General features: G+C 36.7%; 1 protein-coding gene across 1 annotated transcript in view; it reads right to left on the bottom strand.

Annotated features, from left to right (window-relative positions):
* Positions 1 to 27,511, bottom strand: part of LSAMP (limbic system associated membrane protein) — an 800,294-nt gene that overhangs the window by 318,262 nt on the left and 454,521 nt on the right. The window contains exon 2 of the mRNA XM_027867837.1: positions 21,078 to 21,310. Within this exon, the coding sequence (XP_027723638.1) occupies positions 21,078 to 21,310 (233 nt within the window). The remainder of the gene's footprint in view (positions 1 to 21,077; positions 21,311 to 27,511) is intronic.

Consider the following 27,511-nt stretch of genomic DNA (forward strand, 5'->3'; position numbering starts at 1 on the left):
CACACACACACACACACACACACACACACACACACACACACACACACACAGAGAGAGAGAGCGCGAGTGAGTTAAGGGCACTGTGAGTGATTGCTCCCTGAGGGTTAATGGTGGAAGGGTAAATGGTGGGAGGAATAAAGGGTGATTGAAGAAATCTGTATTAACACTTGGAGTCTGTAAAAAAATCATGGATTCAAAAGAAAGGGAAGGGAATGTACCACTCATCAGGAAAATGGTTTACAGCCATATAGGCATTCTGAGGGAAGTAAATATGTGATCGATTTTAAACAGCAGTATTATCCAGTACAGAACAAATCAATGAAAGTTGCATAGGTTTTCAGATACTTCAGGATATTAAAGAATAAGCCATGTTTCCCTTTCTATAAACCATTTCACCCCGAAGAATATTTTTAAATGTATCATAAATCATGATCTCCTCAGCAACCAATCAGCACCTAGGAACTCCCTCTCGTCTCGCAAACCCTTCCAATTTCCTCATCCCAGAACAATCTGGCCTGCTCTCACTTTCACTCACGCTTAGCTCTGATGCAGCTCATCTGACTGCAGAGTTCATGGGGAAATAATTAGTTTTCCTTCAGATAAGACATGCCCTCATACTGGCAGATGCCCAGCACAGAGAACAAAAGTCTTTTCTTTGATAGATTTAGGGTATTTTATGAACATTATTTAAATAATACATACCACACCCTTGAGGAATAAGGTAGGGAGTTTCATAGATGAAATTTTAGAGATGAAGAAAACAAAACCAAGTTCACTGAAAAACTTGCCCATTGCACAAGGAGAGGAAGGAAAGATGGAGGTTCTTGATGTACCATTAGATTGTAAGCTCCTTGAGGGTAAAGACTATTTTTTTCCTTATTTGTATCTCTAGCACATAGCACAGTCTCTGGCACATAGTATACACTTCAGAAATGTTTACTGACCATTGATTGTAAAGCATTTGACTCTTTATTGATCAACAATGATAAACATGGAAGCTCTTCTTCCATTCCTTCATTCTTTCATTCAATAAACACATTTATTGAATACTGACTGAAGTATTGTGGTTTTGGGGAACCAGAGTCAAGAGGCTTGCATTCAAGTTCCAGCTTTGACACTTACTAGTTTTATGACCCGGGTAAGCACTTCATTAGCTTGGGCCTCAGCTGTGTCATCTATAAAATGAGTATAATACCTTTACCTACCTTGCAGAGTTGTTCCAAAGGGAAAACTCCGTAACCTTAAAGCCCATTGTAAACCTTAGATCACTGCATAAGCAGGAGCAATTTTTACTGTTACATGTGAAATGCCTCTGCAAAGATAAATGGAGTTTCCTTATTCAGAAATTCCCTATACCAATGAAATGACAGATTATGTAGAAAAACAACAACAACAACTAAGTACTATGCTTTGTGGTTATTTTGGTTGATACAAAAATTAATAAGGTTTAATTATTATCCTTCAGGAACTTACCATCTAATAGATGTATAAACAAAGTGCTTTAGGAGTTAGAGGGAGAGATCACTCCCGACTGAGCTGATCAGTGAAAGGTTCTTGGGAAAGGTCTCATCTGAGCTGAGTCTTAAAGATCATTGGACTATTCTGGAAGTAGTACGGAAAGGTGAAATCCTAGAAGCCCATTGCAGCCTAATGGGAAAAAAATGGATGGAAAGTTGAGACAGAGAAGGACGAAAATACAGAAGAAGATTGGGTTGGAAAGGAGGAAACAAATAATGTAAAGTTAGTTTTAATGTTCTTAGTAAAGGATGATATCCACTAAGAGTGAGTGCAAAGATTGTGGGGAAGGGTAAGGCTTGAAGAGTGTGGAAAAGGTTTGGAAGAGCTTCTATGGCAGATGTACTTTAGGGTCAAGAAAGAATGAGTAAAAGGTTTACTGAGCATCAGTGGGGCCCCGTTGGCAATTAAACAGCAATCACTGTTTCATGACTTTATTGAGCAATGCTTAGTATCCTGAGAATAAAGAAAGTATATAATGAAAGGGCTATCCAGGGTGGGAATTGTCATGCTTGTGATGGTGAAAGATCAAGAAAAGCAAGAATTTCAGTATCAGTGTACTGCCCTTTTGGAAATATTTGACCACAGGATCTAGGTAGTATAGAGAGTTGAGTGAAGCCAGAAGGGACCTGACAGAAAGGAAAAAGAATTTTTCTTTCTTGTTGTTTGTTTTATTCTTCCCATCTTCTATTTATGCTAGGGAGTAGCTCACTTCTGAGTCAAGGACTGAAATGCTTGCTATTCCAAAGACAGCTATACTTTCTTCAGGCCTCCTGCAAAGGCAGAGCTGGCATTTTCTCTGAAAAAAGAAGTCTGGTTCTCTAGAATTTGTATCGAAAATTCAGCTACACCAAAGTATATTCTGTTCAAAAACCTGGCCACATAAAGAAATTATGTCAGTACAGGATAAAGCAAACTCTAATAGTGAAAAAAAAGTAACCTTACTGAGATAGGCCCCAACGGGAGTATACTGGCCTTTACCTTTTCGGTAAGGGAAATGTCTTTGTTGCTCTGTATAGCACTGAGACTGTTCCGCTGGATGAGTGGGTGGTGGTGGTGGTACAGTGGAGCATGGTAGAATGGGAAGACTTTTAAAAGAGTGTACAGAGTCAAGATGCAGGGATGGGAAAAGGTATAGTAAGAAATTGAGGTGTAAGAAAGTAAAGTAAAGGAAGTCTATATTGGATAGTAGCTAGTCACAAGGGGAGGGTAACCAGATAAAAAGAATTTCTTTAAGAATTAATGGGGTTCTTAAAAGACTCATGATGAAAAATGCTATCCACTTACAGATAGAGAACTGATGAACTCTTGAGTGAAGACTGAAGCATTTTTCTTAATTTTTCTTGCTTTTTAATTTTTTTTTGTAACATGGCTAATATGGAAATACATTTTGTGTGACTTCACATGTACAACAGGTATTATATTGCTTGCTATCTCAATGGGTGAGGGGCAGGCTGGATAGAGGGAGAAATTTGGATCTCAAAAAACTTTTTAAAATAAATGTTAAAAAATTAAAAAAAGAATTAATTGGGTTCTTTTTATCATTAAAATGTTTAGACAGAACTAGGCCTCTGATTTTATGGGAATAGGGGACTTCTAAGTTAGGAAACTCCCTCTATCAAGGTGGAATCCACATGTTCTATGCAACTAATAGTCTTAGAGAGATGTACAGGTTACTGAGAGGTTAGATGACTGGCCCAGGGTCATTCAACCAGTACATATTAGAGGCAGGACTCTCTCTTCAAGGTCATACTACCTCTAATTGAATGAAATCAGGGCTAAATGAACAATGTACATCAAACCAACCTCTAGTTAGGAGGAACGGACACCTGGAATAAAAGATGAGTGTGGTGACATTGAGGAATACAAAAGGAAAACCAGGTTATTTGGAAGAAATGGTGTCTAATAGTCATGGGTGTGTGGAAGGTGTTTTTTGCTTGTTTTATTGTCTTTCAAAGTTGTACATAACATTTTGCAAATTTGTAGTTTCATGTACAATTGTCTTTTTTTCTGTTCTGCTATGTCATGGACAAGTTTGTCTTATTTCTTAAGTTCAGAATAAAATTTTAAAAATAAAAAAATAACCTCTCATCAATCCTCATTGTTCTCTTGTAGTACCCTGTTCACTTTAAGTTTCAGAAAAGAGCAAAAATGGACAAAGAGAAAGGACAGTGGGGAAGCAAGGAGTGTTCTAGAATAATTTACAACCATTTGGAAGCTAAGGAATGGGAAGAGAGTATCCAAAAACCAAAGTTAAGGTCCAGACATTCTAGTTTTCCAAGCAGAAGGGATTCCATGTCTGAAAATCACTCACACTAAGATCCAAAGAGAGAATAATGTTAAAAGTTGTACTGAGATATCTTTGTCATTGAAACCAGGGAACGGGTAGGCAGGCACATATTCTATAAGGTTGTTGCATTGTAGAATAATAGATTCAGAGCTGAAAGGGACCTTGGATTTCATCTAATCCAACAACTTTATTTTATGGATAAGGAAACTGAGGCTTAATGAGGTGGAGGGACTAACCTAAATTAACATAGGTGTTCAGCGACACCTGTGGAATTTGAACCCAAGTGGGAGTCTGCTAGTAAATGTTTAACAACCAGTTCTTTGAAAACAAGACACACTTTTAAGTTTAATCTGAATTATTAACATATCTCTGTCACTTTCTTAAGTCTAGACAATGAATAAAAGAGTAAATCAAGCCCCAATTTGTAGTGCTTGCTGATTTCTGTCTGAGGTGTAAATGCTTACATTGAAAATACAACAACTAGGGGGCAGCTAGGTGGCGCAGTGGATATAGCACTGGCCCTGGATTCAGGAGGACCAAATCTGAGTTCAAATCCGATCTCAGATCAAACACTTAACATGTACTCGCTGTGTGACCTTGGGCAAGTCACTTAACCCCAATTGCCTCACCAAGAAAAAAAATACAACGGACTCCCCACAGTCAGTTTCAGCTGGTTCCATCACACCCCTAAACCCAAATCTTCTGACTCCAAATCCAGAGCTACTTTCCTTTGTCCCATGCTGCTTCTGATAGCAAAACCATTTGGCTTTTAAAAATACCTGTAGTAGTAAGTTTTCCTCACAAATATAGACGTGTTTTGGATTAATCAGTTCTTAAGAAGAGAAGGATTGAGGACACTTCCTGTAGAGGATATTCCCTTTTCCTGCTTGGTATTGCTTTGGGGTATAATTGGAACAGCTTATCAAAGCAACAGTTCCTACTGGAATTATAAGGGGAAAAACGATGGAAGAAAATGAGAAATAGGCACAGAAAGAGGGGGAGAAGAAAAGAGGTAAAGACAGTGATTGATTATATGGGTAAATCTTGTATAATCTGCTTCCTAGAATACCATAGGGCTCTTCACTAGCATCTCCACACCATACTATAAAGTTTAGTCTCATTTTGATTCAGAGCAGCACCAGGAGCTGCTATTCTAGTCTGGGGCATCTCCTGAGCTGAGACTGCCACACTGAGCAGTCATTCTGTCAATATTCTAACATCTGCCCTAAACCTCATTGTGTTCAGCAAACTCAATGTACTTGTCACTTAGATCATTCTGGCATTAAGGTCATTTAAAGTGATTTTGAGATCACAACCTGTATTACTGAGGCACTTGCCTTTGTTTTCATTTGAGTATTAGATACTTGAATTTATAAAGTTAGAAAAGTCTTATGACTTTCAATTTAATATGAGATTCAATTCAACAAAAATCTATAGCAAACAAACATTTTTAAGTGCTTACTAGGTGCCAGGCAATTTGCTAATAGAAAAAAAGGAATGAGAAAGTTTTGGCCCAAGGAGCTCACAAGCTGATATTAAGCACCTATTGTTTGTAGAATAAGCAAAACATTAGGTTTTGAGAGAGAAGCAAAATTTAGAAAAGATATCCTCTCATGAAGTGAACAGTTTGGCAGTTGTTAAGAAACATATGCAGATAACAATAATAGAAAATAACATATGAAAGGTGCCAAATCAAAAGTGTGTTGTAAGATTCTAGAGAGGGAAAGGTTGCATACATTACATACCCGGAGATATAAAAGAGATTTTTCCAAGAAGCACTGAATTTCAAGTTGGGCTCTAAATAATGAACAGGTATCCAGCAGGTGAGATGGGAAGAAGTTGCAATTCTAGGCAGAAGAATTAGGAAGAGCAAAGCCATAGAGATGGGAAGGTTCAGGGTATATACAGGAAATACCAAATAATTTAGTTTGCCAGGGAATAAAGGGAAGTTGAGGGGAGTAATATGAGAGGAAGTTGGTGATTTGGATGGCATTATATTATAGAGGACCTTGAATGTCTAGCTTAAGAGTCTAACCTTTTTCAGTAGATGATATGAAGCTACTGGACATGTTTGAGCACAAGAATGACATGGCCTTATCTATGCATGAGGAAGATGGGCCTGAAAGTATTATGCAAGCCAGATTGAAGATAGAAAAGTCAAGAATATCTCTTTGAAAATTTCTGCAATAGTGGGTGGTAATGATTTATACATAAAGGGTGATACTACAGAAAAATTAGGAGAGCAAGGAATAGTTTACCTGTCAGATCTATGTAGAACAGAAAAATTTATAACCAAACAAGAGAAAGAGAACATTATGAAATGCAAAACAGATAATTTTGATTACATTAAATTAAAAAGGTTTTGCAAACAACCAAGTTTAGAAGGGAAGCAGAAAGTTGGCAAATAATTTTTACAGTCAATGTCTCCGATATAGGCCTCATTTCCAAAATATATAGAGAACTGAGTCAAATTTATAAGAATACAAGTTATTCCCCAATTGATAAATGGTCAAAGGATATGAACAGGGAGTTTTCAGATGAAGAAATTAAAGCTATCTATAGCTACATGAAACAATACTCTAAATCACTATTGATTAGTGATTTGATTAGAGAAATGCAAATTAAAATGATTCTGAGGTACCTACTTCACAACTATCAGATTGGCTACCATGACAAAACAAGAAAATGATAAATGTTGGAGAAGATGTGAGAAAATTGGAACACTAACACATTGTTTTTGAAGATATGAATTGATCCAATCATTCTGGAGAGCAATTTGGAACTATGCTCAAAGGGCTATAAAACTGTGCATAGATTTGTATCCCAAAGAGAGCATAAAAATGGGAAAAGGACCCACATGTACAAAAATATTTATAGCAGCTCTTTTTTTGTGGTGGCCAAGAATTGGAAATTGAGGGAATGCCCATCAGCTGGGGAATGGCTGAACGAGTTGTAGTATATGAATGTAATGGAATACTATTGTTCCATAAAAAAATAATGGGCAAATGGATTTCAGAAAAACCTGGAAAGACTTGCATGAACTGATGCTAAGAGAAGTGAGCAGAACCAGGAAAACACTGTACACAGTAACAGCAACATTGTGTGATGATCAACTTTGATAGATTTAGCTCTTCTCAGTAATGCAACAATCTAAGAGAATTCCAAAACACTCATGACGGAAAATGTTATCCACATACAGAGAAAGAACTATGGAATCTAAATGCAGAGCAAAACATACTATTTTCCCTTTTGTTGTTGCTGCTGCTTTTATTTTCTATTTCATGGTTTTCCCCTTTGGTTCTAATTATTCTTTACAACATGATTAATATGGAAAATGTTTAATATGATTGTACCTATATGGCCTATATTAGATTGCATGCTGTATTGGGGAATAGGGAGGGGAAAGAAGGCGAGAAAATTTAAAATTCAAAATCTTATAAAAGTGAATGTTGAAAACTAAAAATAAATATTTTAAAAGTAGGTGGTAATGAGCGTGTGTATAAAAATAGTGTTAGTATAAAAAATATATGTCAAAGATACTAAGGAGTTACTATTTGACATGTCTTCTCACTGTTTAAATACCCGAGATCAAAATCTCCTTATATATGTTCAATAAACTGCCCAGCAGGGGATTCTAAGAGTGAAACAGTTAAAAAAAAATAAAGAAGAAGCACCTCCAGGTAATTTAAATAATCCCTCCTAGTTGCCCAAGGAGAAGCAGGGAATAGAGAAACAACTGTGGTATGGGCATTGTCACATACTAAAGTTCCCCTAAATATTCAGTACTTCTCAAGGGTCATAAGCACAATAAGCAACTAAGGAGAGAAAGTTTGTGATTCATGGTGGATTCTGACTCACTAATAATTAGTATATGAGTCACAGCTGCAGATTCATGTAGAATGCCTAGGAGTATGAATTGGCTGAGACTGGTCCCTCCCTAGAGGATTGAAAGGTGAAAGCAAAATCATAACTCCAAGTTCCTTCCTGTACTTTAAATTCTTAATTGAATCTACGTAAGGCAAATGTTTTGAAACTTTTGTTCAAAATATTGTCCTACACCCCAGTGCACTTCCTTGATACAAGAACCAGACAAAAATCACTGTATCCCACATTCTTAAAGGTAGTAGGGAGCTCAAAGGTCAGCAAATCTAATTCATACCCTAAAAGGAATGTCAACTACAACACGTCTGATAATTGACTATCAATCCTTTGCTAGAAAAACTCCAATAAGGAGGAAGTTCTGGTATCATGGAAAAGCCCGTTCCACATATGGGCAGCTTCAACTTTTTGAAAGTTTTTTTTTTCTTCTCCTGAAACTGAGCAGAAATCAAACCTACCCACTGCTCCTAATTTAGCTCCGTTAGGCCAGGCAGAACAAATCTAAACTCTTTTCTACATGACAGACTTTCGAATACCTAAGGACAACTATTAAATTCTTGCTATCTTCTCATCTTCAGAATAAATATTCACAGTTCACAGAAACATAGGATCACAGACCAAAGGATCATAAATTTAGAGCTGTTAGGGATGCTCCCCTCTCATTTTATAAATGTGGAAACTGAGGCCTTGAGCCATTAAATGACTTACCCTTGGGTATATGGACACTATCAGTGATAGGATTTTAGTCAGTCAGTCAATAAACATTTAGTAACTACCTACTATGTGCCAGGCACTGCACTAAGCTCCATGTATGGCATTTGATCCACTCTATCCTTCAAACCATCCTCTTACTACATGGTTCCCAGTTTTTTCACCTCCCTGGTAACCCTCCTTTGGATTCACCCTGGGTTTATCAATGTCTACCCTTAAACATGGTACTTAGAAAACAAAAACAGACATAGTATTCCAGAACAGAGTACAGACGTATTAGTACATCCCTTATTTCAGACTTTGTGCCTTTCTTAATATGGCTTAAGATTACATTAGCTATTTTGACATCCATGTTACATTGTTGACTTATATTAATCTTGAGGTTCACTAAAACCCTTAGGTTTTATATGAACTACTACTGTCTAGCCATGCCTCTCCCCATGATAGTATATTTGTAAAGAGGACTTTTTTTGGACCCTAGTAGTATAGATGACTGTCCTGAAATTCAGAAAGACCTAGGTTCATGCCCTGCCACTGATATATACAAGCTCCATGTATATATGTGTAATCATGGACAAGTAACTTAACCTTCCTGTAATCTAGAAAATTCTCTAAGAGTAAAAGTTATAGAAGAAGTACTCATCTGTATTGGTGGAGGAAATGCCTTTCATTTAAGAAATCAAAAGCCCAAACAAAAGGAAATAAAAGGATATTTACATTTATACCCATTAATTTTTATTTGATAATATTTAGCTCATCATTCTAGTTTGTGCAGTTCTTCTTAGATCCTGACTGCCATTCAGGGTGCTCATGTCATCTGCACATTTGATACATCAAAGCAAAATATTGAATAATGTTGAACAACAGAATAAAATGTTGAATGGGACATGACCAAGCACAGATTGCTATAGCATTCTACTTGAGACCTTCCACTGGGTCTGATTATTCAACCAATCTTACTCCATACAAGTAAACTTCCATGTAGTACATATCTTTCCCTTCTTGTCCACAAGAACAAGATGAGAAATTATAATAAATGCTTTCCTGAAATCCAGATATATGGTGTCTATAGCATTCCTCTGATCTAGCATTCTAGTAACTGTCAAAAAAAGGAAAGTAAGTTACTCTGACATTACTTGCTTTTAATAATGCCATACTAGAACTTAATGATCACTGCTTTCCTTTCTAAATATTCATTGATCATCCCTTTAAGTACATACTCTTTGTTCTGTGAAGTTTGGATTCGGTCAAAGGGCCGCACTAGAGGTCCTAGAGGGTCACAGATTCCCCACCCCTGCTAGGATATTATAAGGAATATAACTCAAGATCATTAGCCTGATTCATCAGCGGTTAGAGAGTTTTATCTAGGGGGAAAAAAATTCCTTTCCAGAGCATACTTGTGTGTAAGTATGGGTGTATATGAGCATGTTTATATGCATATATAATATATGCTTGTAGGTACATGATATGAACATATACATTTAGGTATATGTATATATACACATGTAATACACATAATAAAGTCATTTGACTAACTACACTAGAGGTATTTAACCTTTTTATGTAACATGGACTCCATTGTCAGTCTGGTGAAATCTAAGCACCCCTTCTTAGAATAATGTTTTTAAGTGCATACAATAAAATACATAGGATTACAAAGGAAAGCAAAGGTTAATGAATATAAAGATTGTTTTTTTACCATCCAAGTTATGGATTCCCTCTGTATACCAAGTTAAGAACCCTTGCCCTGGAGGCTAAAGTCTAAATGGAGATTGAATTTACTCATTCTAAAGGTATCCAACAGTCAATAGTGGTGATTATAATTCTGTAAGTACTAGTTCTAAACACAATATCATTCACCTAATTTTATAATCTGACTTGGTCATGAATGTCCTTAAGACAGAAAGATCTGCACACTAAATTCCATTATGACATCTTATCTTTCTGTATAACAACAACACTAGAATATCTGAGCAGAAGCTAATGTCTGCCCCCCTCTCCACCTTTTAAACATTTTTAATGCAATGTAACTGATGTCATGAAAAAAAAAACCAGCTGATTCTGGAATCAGAAAATCTGGGTTTAAATCATATCTCTGCCATTTAGGTGACAAAGGATAGGTTTTTAGACATTTCTGGGCTTCTATTTCCTCATCTATTAAATACAGGGGTTTGGGCTGGGTAACTTCTAAGTTCTCTTTCTAACTGTAAATCTACGATTTTATGATCTAATCATAGCATAATAAAACAAGATAGACCTTGGAGTTCTGTGTGTTAGAATGGGACCTATAGTATTAAATAATTCTAACAGGATACTTAAAAAAAGATTGCTTACAAATTCAGAAATTAGAACATGATGCTAAATTTTGGCTTTTTCTTCATTAAGGAAATTTATGGTTTATAACATTTTGCTCTAGAGTAGTTAATGGAACAGATATTAAAATTCATTAAAATTTAAAATTTATGTGGATGTTTTAAGATTAACAGGAGACAGGAAATTTGGCTTTCAATCTGGATTTTAAATTAGACCAAAATTATCTCAATAGCTCAGATTCAGTATCTTTAAAAAACAGTTTTTTTTTCATGGGTGGATTTAATGTAAGAATGTGGATTTAAAAAAAATAAATTAGGAAATTTGCCCCTGGGAGAGGATCTTCTCTCCTTTGTTTTCATTATATTGATTTAATGAAGATGATTAAACAACAAAGGTCCTGATATATGACAGATCACCACTTCTTCTGTATGCTGAATGAACTAAGGGAGCAGTATTGCCTTTAAGACAGGGTCCTTTTTTTTTTTTAAAGCTATGGTTATATCTAAAGCATAGAGCAGAAGATGCACAAATTGAATGACCTCTCTCACTATGAGCACAATATGTTAGGTCAGGGCAAAGAGAGAGGGAGGGATAGAGAGACAGAGAGAGACAGACAGAGAGATATACAGAGACAGATACAGAGAGACAGGGAGAGGAGAGAATGAGAGAAAGACAGACAAAAATACAGACAAGAGAGAACAAATTATAAAACTTTGAAGCAATGCTAACTGAATTTTGAATTTTAGTTGCATAAAAATCTGGCCAAACACAAAGTAAAAATTGACCTCTCTGGTTTCACATAGGAACAACCCAAGACAGGTGTATATAGTAAACAAATGTGATAAATGGCAGCATAGCAAAGTAAGTGGGATTCAAAAGTATTCTTCTTATATCAATAGTTTAAATTGCCATTACCATCCTATATGAACACATGGCAAAATATTATCTTGTCAGTTTCTTTTGTGAACAAGTAAATTAATAAATGGTTTTTGACAAGTTTTTTTCTGCCTTTGTCTCATATAGATACATGTTTACATATATATGTGTACATACACACATTTATATGTGCATGTATACACATAACAAACATACAAGTGTATATGTATGTATACATAAGTATGTATGTATTCAGAGTGCCAAGGTGAGGCTAGCCAGGTTCAGATCTAACTAAGTATAAAATCAAAGCCCACTGGTCACTAATTAGTCAGTCACTTTGTTGTTTAGTTATTTCAGTCATGTCTGACTCTCTGTGACTGCCTTTTGGGGTGTTCTTGGCAAAGATACTGGAAGGGTTCACCATTTCATTCTCCAGTTCATTTTACATATGAGGAACTGAGGCAGACAGGGTTAAGTGACTTGGCCAGTATCACAAAGCTAATAAGTGTCTGAGGCCAGATTTGAACACAGAAAGAGAAGTCTTCCCGATTCCAACGGCAGTACTCTATCTATTGTGCCACCTAGCTGCCCTAGTCAGTCACTACACTTTACTTATCTATCCATATATGCATATATAGATATATCCATATATGTATGTACATGTATCTGTATATACACACATATGCGTATATGTGATTGTATGTGTATATGTCTAAAGTCTAACCTGGCTAAGTTTGGAGTGGTTCATCAACAGATTTGCCTCAGAGTAAGAAATTTTCTAGCCATAGTAAGTAATAAAAACCAAAACTAAGGTGTAGAAGAGCTATGATTGGACTGGTAAAAGGAAAATCCACACCAGTGAAATCATAGATTATTGACTTGATGAAATAAGTACAGTGTCTTCAGAGCCATGGTGAAGATTTTGCAATCCTCACTTGTTGCTGCAACAAACATACCATTATGATACATACATGTGTGACTTTTCTACAGAAACATACATATGTCACTTTTTGTGGGCAAGTGGGTTGATGGGATTTTTTGTCTATATTTTATTTTAGATACTAAAAATGTCCCATGCATTCTATTAAAAAGGCTATTTTCCTCTTTAAATATTTAAATTTAATTGGACATTCACTGAATTAATAAAAAAAAAATTGAGAAATTATTGGGACTGGAAAAAGCTTTTTTTTTCCCAAAGAGGAGACCCTAAATACTATCAGACATTAATATACTTGATGAAATATGTTTCAAAGATATACTTTTGTTCTAATGTCACCAAGAAATTCTTCTGCTAACATTTTTAAAGGCTTGATCTACTTAGATCTAACTCCAGGGAGTCCTCTGCAAAGTACAGTATTAGAGATGTTTTAAAAATAAGGTTACCAAAATCCTTAGAACAGAGCTTCATGTGACTCAAAGGAAAAATAATGGAGGTGCTTATCAGTGCTGACATGCTTAATTACAAGGCAGATGGGTTGGTAAGAAATGGTATGTGTACTTCCCCTTCTTGTTTGCCCCCACCCCCAACACAATTCTTCCCATTTCCACTAGGGTTCTACCTTTCATAGACAAGTTCTTTTGCTAGTACCAGAAAGTAGCACCATGGACAGGGGAAACTGGAAGTGAGTGGGTCATATGTGGGATCTAGCCAATATCAATTCACTCAGGTTAATAATAAGGTAGATGCCTGGAAGTATCTTTCAGAATTATAGAATGCACATCTGAAAAAATGCCTTAGAAATATAGTCCACTTGGCAGATGAAGAGACTGAGGTCCAGACAATGTATATGACTTGATCAAATTTATATAAACAGATTAGTAGCAAAGATAGCACTAGAATTCAGCTCTTTTGACTACCATTATTACACTTCTCTAACCTCTCTATCATATTGCTCTTCTTACATCATCATCATCATCATCATTGTCATCATCATACCTAGCATTTACATGATGTTTTATTATTTGTAAAACATATCGCAAATGCTATCTCATTTTATCTTCACAACAACCATGGGAGGTAGATGCTATTATTAACCCTGATTTTACAGATGAGGAAACTGTGGCAATTAGAACTTGAATAGCTTGGTTAGATTCACACAGCTAAAAAAAAATATCTGGGGCTGGATTTGAATTCATATCTTCTGGATTCTAGATAGTCATCTAGTTCAACTCATTCATTTTATACAGAGGAGGAAACTAAGGTCCACAGATGTTAAGTGAGCTTCCCAAGATCACTCAGTAAGTGGCAGAGACAAGTCTTTTGCTCTCCGAACTCAGAAGTCCTCTGCACTGTAATATGCTCTTTTTTGTCATGGCTTTTCTGTGGTCCATTCTAGTTTCTACTGTAGCCCAATTTCGTTAGAATTTATTCACATATTTGCCTCTGGAAAATATAGCACCATTTCTAGGAATGCATGCAGTCTTTCTGTATCTTATGGGAAAATATATGAGGATTAAATTCTGGTTATTTCTGAGTCTTCTGGATAATTGAGTTGGGATACATGAAAAACACTCGGTTTCAAATACCAGCTTACTCTCTGAATGCCTTAGGCAAGTCAGTTAACTTTTCTCTCCCTCAGTTTCCTCATCTATAAAATGATAATTATCATTTAATAGATCGTCTCTGGGGTCTCTTTGACTCTATTGCTTTGGAAAAAAATATTTTGCTCTTCTTCTGGGAAGAATGAATTGGCTTAATACAGTAATACTTTGTGAGGTCAACTTGAGAAGGTACAAAACATGTTGAGCCAAAAGAGGGTTTGTTAGTGGATCTTTGTACTGTCTCAATTACTGGCTAATTGAGAAAGACTCTAGGGATTTTACCCAAACTGTTCCAATCAATGTGAAAAAGAGAAGCATGAGAAACTTTCAATGTCAGCGATACTTTTCCCATTTTTTTGGAACTAGGCCTCTGATCTGCAATTTAACTGCTGTAAGGAGCTTCCAGTAAGGAAACTCCCTCAATGTAGACTGATATCTGCTCTGGAGCATATAGTCTTAGGGAGCTGCCTAGATTACTGAAAGATTAATTGACTTGCACAGGGTCACATCCAGTATGGATCAGAGGCAAGACCTGAATCCAGGTGTTCAAGGCTCCAAGGCTTGCTCTTGAACCACCATCTTCTAAAATAGCATATGTGAAATTGTGTATCAAAAATGTTTATTAAGTGATTGGATTAATTTAATTTGGATTGCTCCAAAAGGTCTCTGGTCCCCCTCATTGTTGGCATATCCTTTATTCTCTTGCCTCCTGGATCAGCCTTTATGGCTTCTGTAAATCTCTTTCAATTCCCAGAGTGTTCTTAGGCAAAATTCTTTTGGGAAACACAGGTCTCGGGTGGGGGTACCCAATGGTGTGATGCTATGTGATACTATGCAGACTTAACCTAAGGCAACCTCAAGGGTTTCTGAACAATCTTCTGTGAAGCAATTTTTCTCTAAAAGGTCTCTGAAAACCCTATTGGCCTCGGCAAGGATCCTGACACACAGGGAAGGGAATAAGCATTTATATAGAGCCTACTATGTGCCAAACACTGTGCTAAGTCCTTCCCACAAATATTATTTCCTTTGATTCTCATGACAACCCTTCAAGGTAGGTGCTTTTATTATCTCTATTTTACAGTTGAGTAAACTGGGGCAAAAAGGGGTTAAATGATTTGTCCAGGGATCATGGTGTATGCGTGAAGGTGCATTGGAACTCAGGCCCTTCCAACTCCAGGCCCAGTGTTTTATTCACAACACCACCAAAACAGGGTACTTTCTAGAAAGCACTGAACTCAGAATCTATAGAGATGGGCTCAAGACTCCACACTACTCTGGCACTAACTGCAGCTGTCACCTAGAAGTTACTTAATGTCTATGGGCCTCTCTCTGCCTCTTCATATATCAAATTAAAGAAGTTTGAGAAAATGATTTTGTGGAACAATGGAAAGACAGCTGAAATAGGAGTAAGAAGACATGAGTTCAAAAATTGTGTCCTTCACTAAGGTGTCTGACCGTGGGCCAATCATTTAACATCTCTGGGCCTCAGGTCCCTTATAAGTAAAATGAAGCTTCCTGCAGTAAAAATGTGATTCTAGAATCCTGTTTTTTTTTTTTCCTAGTTCTAAAAATCTATGATTCTCAATGTCCAAAGGACAATAGCTAAAGGAACATCAGCTAGACTAGACTATTGAACAGATTCAGGATATTGGGAACCAAGTGAAACCAAAAAGGGAGGTAGTAAGTAGCTGCCCAGCCAAGGAGACAATTAGGTCCCAGACAGTGTTGTCTCCTGCAAAAAGCACCAGATTTGGAGTCAGGAAATCAAGTGTCCAATTCCTGCTCTGCCACTGACTACTTATATGATGTTAAGCATTTTATGGCATCTCTCAGTACATTAAATCTCTCATTTATAAAATAAGGGGGTTGGATCAGATGACCAGTAAAATCCCATCTATATTCCAATAAAAGTGTTTTGATAAAGTGTTGGATTACAAATGACGTTCACTCTGTGAAGAAAGATTCCTCTTTATTTATGCTTGAAAATCCCATTTGTAAATATCTTTTATTACAGGATAAAGATAGGAACTAAACTTAGGTTTGTTGATATAAAAGGCTCTATGGTAAGAAAATTTCCTCTACCAATGTAGGGGAGTTGTCTTTGTTTAGTCAACTAGTTGTGTCTGACTCTTCATGACCCAATTTGGGTGTTTTTTGTTTTTTTGTTTTTTGGGGTTTTTTTTGGCAAAGATACTAGGATAGATTTCCATTTCCTTCTCCTGCTCGTTTAATAGATGAGGAAACTAAGGCAAACAGGGTTAAGTGACTTGCCCAGAATCAGCTAGCTAGTAAGTGTTTAGGGTCAGATTTGAACTCCTGTCCTCCTGTCTCCAGGGCTAGCACTCTATAAGCTGTGCCATTTTGTTGCCCTCATATCCCAAGAACTTTCTAGGACATTGAGAGTTTAAGAGACTTACGCATGATCACACTCAGTATGTGTTAGAGTGAGGACTTAGACCCAGGTTCCTTGGTTCTGAGGCTTGCCTTCTATCCATTCATTATACCATAATATCTCTACTTTTCTTATATCCTCTTTTTATAATGGTAAGAAAGGAATGAAGAGAATGGTTTATTGAAAATTTTTTTTGTGTAGAGAGAAGGATCAAGGATCACCTGAAAGGTGATACCATGGGGTTGAATTCTTAAAAATTCAGAAATGGGGCTGGAGCCAGGAATAGACTTTGAACAGTAACCTACAGCTCTTAGATTCATAGTTGAGAGGTAGAGTAGCCTGTGGAGTTTCACTAGAAATCAACCAGATCTATATATGTCTTGTACAGAAACTAAGCACTTAATAAATATTTGTCAATCTGGCTTGACTTGACTCTAGAGGAATCTTTGAAAGAGTAGGATGCAGAGAGTTGCTGACCAGACTATTAAGCCAGAGTCCTTCACATAAGATGGTTAATGAAGCTCAGCTACAACCTGGCTTCTGAGTGGTAATTCAGGAAAGTAGGGGAGGACAAAGGGACGACCTTCCCCAGATGATGCTAACAAGGTCTTAAGATTCTTCCATATAAAATCATCCATGAGGTTATCTCCACCCTCATTGCTAAGCCAAAGAGGCACTACTACCTCTGCCACACATTTGCCCTCAGGGTAAAAGTTTCACGATTTTCCATACCCCCTTCCCTGTAATGGCTGTCTTTGATGCTCATTTGAATCTGATTTTACCTGAATAAATATATAAGTTAAATATAAATATATTATAAAAATATAAATAAATATTATAATTATATTATATATTATATATATATATTATATATTATATGTATTATAAACATATATATATTAAATATAAGATAAAAAAATAAGGTAAAGGAAATTTCTTTCTCTCTTCACATCTCCTTAAGGATAGTTTTGGTGCCTGAAATTATTTCCCCCCCCCCCCATCTCTACTGAACAGTAAATGGGAGGGTAAAGAAATCTGGAACTTTGACAGTAAGAACTCAAGTTCACCACATGAACCTAATCACCATTAAATTCAGAGGAAAAGCTGTTTCTTCAAATTGCATCAGGGCCTAAGAGGTGATTCTTGGCCATTTGCTAGCTATGTAGCTTTACACAATAGCCTTTGTGGGCCTTGTTTTCCTCTACTATAAAATGAGAAGTTGACTATTTGGTTTCTAAGCTCCCCTTCCCACACTAAGTCAATCAATCAAACAAAAAATATTTATTAAGCAATTATTATGTAGTAGGCAATATGCTAAGCTACAAAGAAAAATCAAAAATGGCCTCTATCCTCAAGGAACTTACATTCTAATGGGTGACCTAACTAATGTCTAGGAGCAATGCCTAGAAATTATAGAGAAACAGAGGAGTCAATAGAAGAGCTAAATTCCTTAGAGTGAAAGCTGGTCAAAATGGAGTGAGCCACATGTGAGGTCACATGACCATTTGTTGAGAATACTGTAGAAAGAATTCCTGTTCAGGTAGAGAGTGGATGAAATTATTGCTAACTAAGGTTCTTTCCAACTCAAAGACTCTCTAGTTTTGGCAGACTCTGAAAGGAACATAACACAAACATTTAAGAATATCAAATTCTATCCAGTAGAAGAAAATATTCCATACATAATATCCTGTGTTGGTTTCCCGGGGAAGCTTCCAATAACATTAAGGTCTACAAGAGACCTCAAATTGTTTGGCAAGCAAATAAAAGAGCTGATCCCTCAGTAGAATCAGTTTTGTCTGTATCCTCAGACTCTAGTCCTGTATAATACACATAGTAAGTGCTTAATAAGTGCTTGTTGAATTGGTTTGTATTGGTCAACCTCCAGCTAGACCTTTGGAATGAAATAAAGAGGACTGCATCATGATGGGTATTCAAGGCATCGTATCTAGTGCTCATCAGAGTGCCCAACATACAGTTGGTGCTCAACAAATCCCTCTTATTTTGACTTTACTTTTGTTGAGTTTGGGGGGAAAAGCCTCATAAAGGATCCGGACCCTAAATTAGTATTCAGTTATGTGTCCTACCTTTATATATTTAAAGGAAGAAATAGATTCTATATACAAAGTCCATGTTTCTTTCATTCCTTCAAAAAATTCATTGAACATCTAGAAAGAGCAAGATACTGTACTAGGTGATAGGGATACAAAGAAAAGGGAAATAACTCTTGCCATCAAGGAATTTATATTCTACTGAATAAAACACATTAAAAATAAATAAATGCAAGATTCTCCTTCTTCATTCCTGTTTCCTGGCTTTCCTGGAATCCTTCAAATCCCAACAAAAATCCTATCTTCTACAAAAAAAAAAAAGACTTTCTGGATCCCTCTTAATGCTGCTACCTTCCCTCAGTTGATTATCTCCACTTTATCCTCTCCATATCTTATTTGTGTATAATTGTTTACATTTTGTCTCCTCCTTTAGACTGTGAGCTCCTTGAGAACAGAGACTGCTTTTTGCCTTCCTTTGGATCCCCAGTGCTTAGCACAGGGCTTGGCAAATATGATATACTTAATAAATACTTGTTGACTTGACTTGGCTTCTCTCTAAGCCAAAGACACAAACCAGGGAAAACATTTTTCAAAAGGTTTTGATAACTATGTTCCAGGCAACCAAGCCATGATAATATCTCCCATCTCTATCATGCTTTAAAGTCACAGATTAGGTTACCTACATCATCTCATTATCTGGAAGGTAGATAGTTCCTTTATTGTCATTCCCATTCTACAGATGAAGAAAAAGGCTGAGGAAAATTAAGTGACTTGTGCCCAAGGTTATAATCTGAAAAGTGGGAGAGTTGGGACTCCTCTCCACTGTGCCTCCGGTTTATAACAGAGATTTTGTAAGTCAGTCGATACACCTTCCAAATATAGGTGATAAAATGAAGCTGTCAGCCACTGCAAATGGACCAAGATAGAGGTTACGTGACTAAACCACCCCTGTACCTGACAGTCTCTAATGTATTTTATTCCAGTTTCAATCTATTAATCAGAGGAGTTGGGAGAGCAATAATTTAAACCCTGCAATAATCAATTCCATAACACATTAACAGAAGCTGCGTTCAAACTTTGCCACACTACTGACTGCCTTGGAATCTTGACAGGAGCCCCAGGGCCATGGCTAATTTGCATAAAATTTACATAAAATTATAAATCAAGAATACATACACACAGTTTTAATATTTGTTGATGCTTAGATCTTTGCTGATAGATGGATTGAAAGAGTCTGTGGCTTGATTTCACTTGCAGTAAAATTCTGCAGCTGGTCATATGTGTTCTCAGCCTTCAGTTGCAGGGAAAAGGGACCCCATGGTGTGATTGTTGTGGGGGGGAGCAATTGAACTGCATTAAGGGTCTCCATCTTCTACAATACTAAATCAGTTGTCCCCTGGATACCATACTTCATAAGTAGCCTGCTCCCAGTACCTTTATAGATCTGTGTCATTGAGATCGATGACCAACACTCAGTCTTGCTGGGACCCAGTCAAGACCAGAAGTTAACCTGAACAGAGCTTGAGAAGGATCCTTTCAATACCAAGGCCACTGAGGTTTTGTTCTCAAAATGCTTCCATTTTAGTGAAAGCATTCCACAGACACTGCCTTTTCTTGTTTTGGGGTTTTGTTTTTGTTTGTCCCCGGGCTGAGGACCAAAGATAACCAAACTATCTCACACCCAGGAAAGCATCTATATCTTCTACTATCTGAGAGATAATGCAGCACCCAAGAGTCTGTGGATCTCAGTGTGTGTCATATTGCTTGGTGTCACAAAGCTTTCCCCTAATGACTTAACATAAAAGCAATTTTCTGACATAAAGCAGAAATCTAGCAGATGTTCTCAGTTATTTCTATCTTAGAAAGATAGATAGACAGACATAGATCATCTCTTATTTAAGTATACTCTTTATACCTTTTAGATAATGAAATAAAGTTGCACTAAAAAGTACAATCATCTATCTAAACTGCTTTGAAAACCTTAAGCACTATATAAATGTTAGCTACTAGTAGTATTATAGCTACATGTTAAGAATTCTCTCTGTCCATCGCTCTGTCTCTGTTTCTCTGTCTCTGTCTCTGTCTCTCTCTCTCTTTCCCCCCTCTCTCTCCTCATAACAACCTTGCAAGATAGCTATTACTATCCCGATTTTACTGTTGAGGAAACTGAGGCACAGAGAGGTTTAGTAATTCATCCAGGGTCACACTGCTAAACTAAGGCAAGATATGAACTCAGATCTTCTTGACTCCAAGTACAAGCATATATGTACCAAATCACTTAGCTGTCTATAAGATACCAGTATGGGTCATACAGACAAGAATCTGCTCTAGGGATTCTATTCAATCCAGTTTTTTAAATACCCTTCTGCTATTGTAATTAAAAAGAAACAACCTAGCAGTTAAAGTAAGATTGTGCATATAGATAGTGGTCTGAGATCTAGTGAGATAAAGGTTCTACATCCACAGTAGGTTTTTTGATTCACTTTGCCCTCCCAGTCCCCTCCCAGCTTACCTTGGACGATCAAGTAAACCTGGGAGGTCTTGGGCTGGTGCTGTGTCTGCACTGAGCATGTGTAGGAGCCCTCATCATAGACATCCACTTTCTGGATTCGGAGACTGTATTCCAGAGCAGTCCGTTTCTCCAGTTCGACCCGGGGGTCCAGGGACCACTTGTCATGTCCAGCAAAAATGATGCCAGATCGGTTTAACCAGGCCACCTTGGAGCTTTTGTCTTCTACATAACACCTGTCAGAAGAGAATGACAATATTAGGACCTGAGCTATAATTTGATCTAGTTTCATTCTTTTCACCACTGGTAAATGACAGACCTCAACAAGACCAAGCAGGAAAAAAAAAAAGTAATGAAAAGGAAGAACTATTCCATGACTTCATTACTTTTCTTTCATATGGAGTCCTGAGAACTGCCCTGTTATTTCTTCTTTAAAAAGTCTTCCAGAATCAATAATGAAACATATTGCCCTCCTTTTGGCATAGAGGCTTGGGACTATGAAAGCAGAAAATTGTATACAATGTTTTTGCTTTGCTGTTTTATTTTGTTTCAAAGAAAAATAAAATTCTGTATGTCTAGTAAAGATTGTGATATAAAAAAACAGAATTCATCTATAATTAAAAAAAATTCCTTTAGATTGCAATTGGAATTCTTAATTTTTTTTTATTTGTTTCATGGACTTCTTTGGCTGTCTGGTGAAGACTCTGGACCCTATCTCAAAATGTTTGCAAGTGAATAAAACACATAGAACTATAAAGGAAACCAAATATATGGAAACAGTTATCAAAGTATTATAAAACAAATTCCAGGACCTTCTGAAATATATTTAAGGACTCTTAGTAGTTGGTGGACACTGCATTATGAACGCCTGCATTAGATGGATCAAAATTAAGTGAACTCATTACATTTACAGAAGTATTCAGCAACTAGGTGGCACAGTTGATTGAGTGCTAAGCCTGTGTTCAAATCTAGCCTCAGGTACTTATGAGCTGTGTGACCCTGGACAAGTTACCTAACCTCTGTTTACCTCTGTTTCCTCAACTGTAAAGTGGCAATCAAAACACCACCTACCTATCAGAGCTGTCATGAGGATCAACTGATATATTTGTACAGTGCCTGGCACATAGAAGGTGCTTAATAAATATTTATTTCCCTCTTATTTTACAAAGCATTTTAGACATTTTAAATCATCTATCTGATTGTCAACAGCCTGTGAGGAACGTAGGCAAGGTAGGTATTGTTATCTCCTACTATATAGCTGGTTTGGAAGAGGAGACCTAAGGGTGAAGTACTTAGCCAATATCTCATAGCTTGTTAAGTGGCATAGCCAAGATTGGAAACCAGGTTTCCTGAGCCTTGTATACTTTCTTCTATATCACAAGACATGAGAAACAGGGTTTAGGACTACATTTCTTCTCTTTTTCCTTCCTAAGAGAAAGGCATGAAAGCTAATCACCTCCTTACCCTTGAATTCTTCAAAACATTTTTCTTGGGTTTCTCCTTTGTACTTATCCAATTATCCTTCATATCAACCTTAGCTACTTGTTATATTCTTCCTATGAGATTGTAAGCTCTTTGAGGACAGAGACAACGTGAAATATCCTGTGTATAAAAGATATTTTTTTATGAAATACTTGATAAGTTAGCAATTATTAAGAGAATCTTTTTTTGAGTGATGGAGGTGGCTGTGGTAATGATATGACTGGCTACCTAGCTGCTGAATAATTCTATAAACATGATTGGTTCACTTAATTTTGATCCATCTAATGCAGGAGTTCATAACTTGGGGTCCATCACCCACTAAGAAGTCCATAGATATATTTTAGAAGGTCCTGGGATTTATTTTATAATACTTTGATAACTTTGTTCCCATATAATTGATTTCCTTTATAATCTAGGTGTTTTATTCACTTGTAAACATTTTGACAAGAGCTCCATAGTCTTCACCAGACAGCCAAAGAAGTCCATGAAACAAACAAACAAATTAACTTGTGATTTCATCTGAGGGGTACTCACAGATATCAGCTCCCCTCACAAAGGCAGACCAAAAACATCTATAACAATGCTAATTAGTAGTAATAACAATAATAGCTAGCACTTATAAAACTCCGACTATGTGCCAGGCAATGTGCTATTCACTTTACAAATATTATCTCATTTTATCTTTACAACAACCCTGGGTAGTAGGTCTCATTATTATTCCCATTTTACATTTGAGAAAACTGATGCAAACAGAGATTAAATGACTTGCCCAAAGTCACAAATCTAGTAAGTGTCTAAGGTTGGATATGAACTTAAGTCTTTTAATGAGTTTTTGAGTTCACTCATTTTAGTTTACCTAAGGTGACTCAACTTGTATTGGTATTAGAGCACTGGTTAAATCCGGGTTTTCTTGAATCCAAAGTCAGCACTTTTTTCCACAGAGCCAAGATGCTTCTCAAAAGCACTCAATCCAATGCTGCGTGAAGTGAGCAGAACCAAGAGAACGTTGTACACAACAACAGCCACATTGTGCGATGATTAATATTGATAAACTTAACCCTTCCCGGCAATACAAGGATCTAAGACATCTCCAAAGGTCTCATGATGGAAAATGCTATCCACATCCAAAGAAAGAATTGTGGAATTTGAATGTAAATCAAAGCATACTGTTTGCTATTTTTTTCTCTTCTGCTGAGTTTTGTTTCCTCTTTCTGGTGGTTCCTCCTATTGGTTCTAATTTTTACTTACAACATCACTAATCTGAAAATACGTTTAATGGGAATGTATATGTATAGCCTATATCAGATCGTGCACCATCTTGGGGAGAGTAGTGGGGAGGAAAGGGGAGAAAAATTTTAAACTCTAAAGCATATGGAAGTGATTGTTGATAAATCAAAATAAATTAATGAAAAAGCACTCAATCTAGCATAGTAACTAAAGTGTTAATATTCTATTCTTTTGACTCAGCCTTAGTCTTCTGCACAACCATATTTCAACCACAGTTAACCAAATGCCCCACCCAAGCAGGTATGGATAAGACTATTTGCATTTCCCATTCCTCCTCTGACCCTTATTTGAAAATGTACATGCTTAGAAGTGAGAAGTGTATAAGGATTCGGACAGGAAGACCCAGGAGATCAGAGCAGGGTATTTATCCTGTCAAGGAAAGGGAGAGAGCAATCATCAATCACTTGCCAAAGTTTGGGTTCCAACTGCTGAGAGCAGCAGGTGTTGGCTGGCCAGAGAACAGAGTGGCATCCCTTCTAGCCGCGTTAGAATGATTTAGCTCTTCCCATAAAAGAGTAAAAGTAAAAGCAAACCTCATTTCAGCCTGCACATGCCAAAGAAGGCAGTGAAAACAAAGGTAGTTGATCTGCACGATCGCCCAAGTTAAAACCTCAACAGAGTCCCTGTCTCAAAAGACAAAGGGAAAGAGTGGAGAAAGTAAACTAACAACAATAAAAGTAAACAATTTCAAAATGAACTCAGTTCTCTCCTTTGTTTCTTGAAGCACGGACCAATGATGCTTTCTCTCAAGTGCTGTGAAACAAGGCGACTAAGCTTCTCTTTGCCTACCTTTGGCTAGGTGTTTACCTGGCCAAAAGGAAAACGTCACAGACGTCGTTTCCTACATATATTTCACGCAGCGCTACTAGCTGGGAAACATCTAGGGGAAGCAGGGGATGAGAAAAGGTCAAACTTCTACGGCACGAGGCTACTAATACTGCGTTCCCCACTTGTGTCCTGTAACTACTCAGAGACTCAGAGACTTATTTTGTGGCCAGTCAAAACAGTCAACCACGAAGCTATTCTACCTATGAGTGGGAATGAAAAGGTAGCAGAATAGCTACAGAGTAGGAATTGGAAGATAGAACTTGGAGAGGGAGATTGGAATAATGGAAGAAATGGTGTATTTGGAGTCAGCCAATCTGGGTTTGAATTCCAGCATTGCTACTAAATATCTCTGTGACCCCGGCCAAAGTAACATAATATTTCTGGCTCTTAGATTTCTCATCTGTAAAATGGGGAGTTTAAGCTAGATAGTCTCGAAGGTCCCTTCAAGGGGTACTCTAAATTTATGATTTACATATGTTCAATATATTATTTAGTTCCTCGGTTTCCCAAGCAGCCAAATGGATAATGATATGCATTCCTCTCTCCAGATATACTGTAGATGTTCCCATTCCCATTCAATTTTTTGCTAGCTTTATGATCATGATCAAAAAATTCTCTCTGAGCCTCAATTTCCCTGAGCTTCAATTTCCTCACCTGTAAAATGGAGATGATAATACTGACACTGCTTATTTTTCAGAGTTAAAGTGTTCCTTAGCCATAAAGCAGGGCAGCTGGGTGGTACAGTGGATAGATTGCTGGGCCTGGAATCAGGATGACTCATTTTCTTGAGTTCAAATCTGGCCTCAGACACTTACTAGTTGTGTGACCCTGGGCAAGTCACTGAAGCCTGTTTAACTCAGTTTCCTTATCTGTAAAATGAGCAGGAGAAGGAAATGACAAACCACATCAGTATCCTTGCCAAGAAAGCCTTAAATAACTTTGGGGCAAAACAAAGAGAACAACACAACTGAAAAATGACTTAACAATAACCATAAAGCATTCTCTAACTATAAGCTAATATGCATATATATGTAATAATATATGTATAATATGTATATATATATATATATACACACACATACATACACACATATAATTTTTTCTTTTATCATTCTAACACTCATATACCATCTAGCATCAGCTTACTTAGGGTAGTTTCCCTTGCACCTGTATGACAAAACAGATATTTCATATCAAAATGCCTCATCTATGGTGCGTAAATTTCCCTAAGTCTATTCTTCAACTTTAGTTGGTATCTTTCCCCCTTCATTAGTTAGAAAGAAGATTTCATCCAATGAGCCAGAAGTCAAAATACAAGATTTAATATCCTTTCCTTCTCATATCTCAGATATAGTTGGGACAACATATTATTCAATGCCTCAGTTTCTCAGGTAGCAAAACAGATAACGATATGCATCTTTCTATCCCAAAAACACTACAGAGATTGATAATGTAATATGTTTGAAATAACTTGGAGAATTGTGTAAGATAAACATGAAGAAGTATTTTTGGATGTGTTGGCTGCCTCGTTCCATGTTAAATTTTATTCTGCCAGTTCCCAAGCTCTGTAGCATCATGTCTCTGTCCTAGCATTTACAGCACCTCTCAATTTAGAATCATCTGTGAATTTAATTAATGGGTTGTTTGCTTGCCTCTTCTAGATCATTAATGAAGTTGTTAATGTTGATTTTCCATGGTTTTTGCTGTCAAGAAGAACTAAAATGTTCCTCTTTAAAAATATCTCAAAGCTGACATCATTTATTCTCTTGTACCTTCCCTACAAGTATAACCTATTAGTATCTATCAGTTTTTCAATAACACAGTCTAATGTCATTTAAATGTATGTAAATTCCTTGAAGACAAGGATTGTCTTATCTTGTTGATCTAAATTTTGAATTTTCCCCAGAACTTAGAAGAGTGCTCTGAAAACAGCATGTGCTTAATAGCTGTTATATTTTTCCACTGTATCACTATGAAATATGTTGAGTTAAAATTATGTTTTTCATCTGATTTCTTAATAATATTTTTAAACATAGGTAGTAACTGTAAGCCAATGTGGTGGGAAAAAAAAAAAGAACAAGCTTTGGAGTCTCAGGGTATGGTCTTGCAGCTTGGCTCTGCCATTGACTATGACCTTGGACAAGTCACTTAAACTTTTTTGGCTGTTGTTTCCTTGTTTCCTAATCTGACGAATGAGGGTTTGGAGCAGGGGACTTCAGAGGTGTCTTCTAAACCTGTGATCCTTTGATTTTCTTTTCTATTCTCTTCTCTTTTCCTCTCTCTTACATATACAAATATAAACATAGACACATGGTATAAACCAAGATTAAAAATAAGAAATAATATAAGGAACTTGCTAAGTCCATTAAAGGTATATGTACATGTATGTATGTGTATATATGTTATGTATCTGTATTTATGTAAATACATATATGTATATACATATATAAATATGTATATATGTATATACATATACTTTGATGACTTCTGTCTATTTACCAAGTGATATCTTTCCTTCCTGCTTTTACATGAGGACTTTGAGTAGCTAAGGCTCTTTAGATAGGGGAGGTTCATATATGTGTATACAGATATATGAGATGGGGTGTGGGCCTGTGATTTTAGTAGTACAGAGTAAGGAAATGCCTTCTAGGATTGAGGTTAGCAACTTTTTCAAAATCTAAAGTCTTAGAGAGCTGTTTAGATCGCCAAGATATTAAATGACTTGTTCAGGGTAGTACAGATAGTATGTGTCAGGGGCAAGACAATCTTCCTGGCTTAGAAACTCTCTCTCTCTCTCTCTCTCTCTCTCTCTCTCTCTCTCCCCCCTCCCTCCCTCTCTC

This window comes from Vombatus ursinus, unplaced genomic scaffold, assembly GCF_900497805.2.
Source record: "Vombatus ursinus unplaced genomic scaffold, bare-nosed wombat genome assembly UNPS02001419.1, whole genome shotgun sequence".
Lineage (NCBI taxonomy): Eukaryota > Metazoa > Chordata > Mammalia > Diprotodontia > Vombatidae > Vombatus > Vombatus ursinus.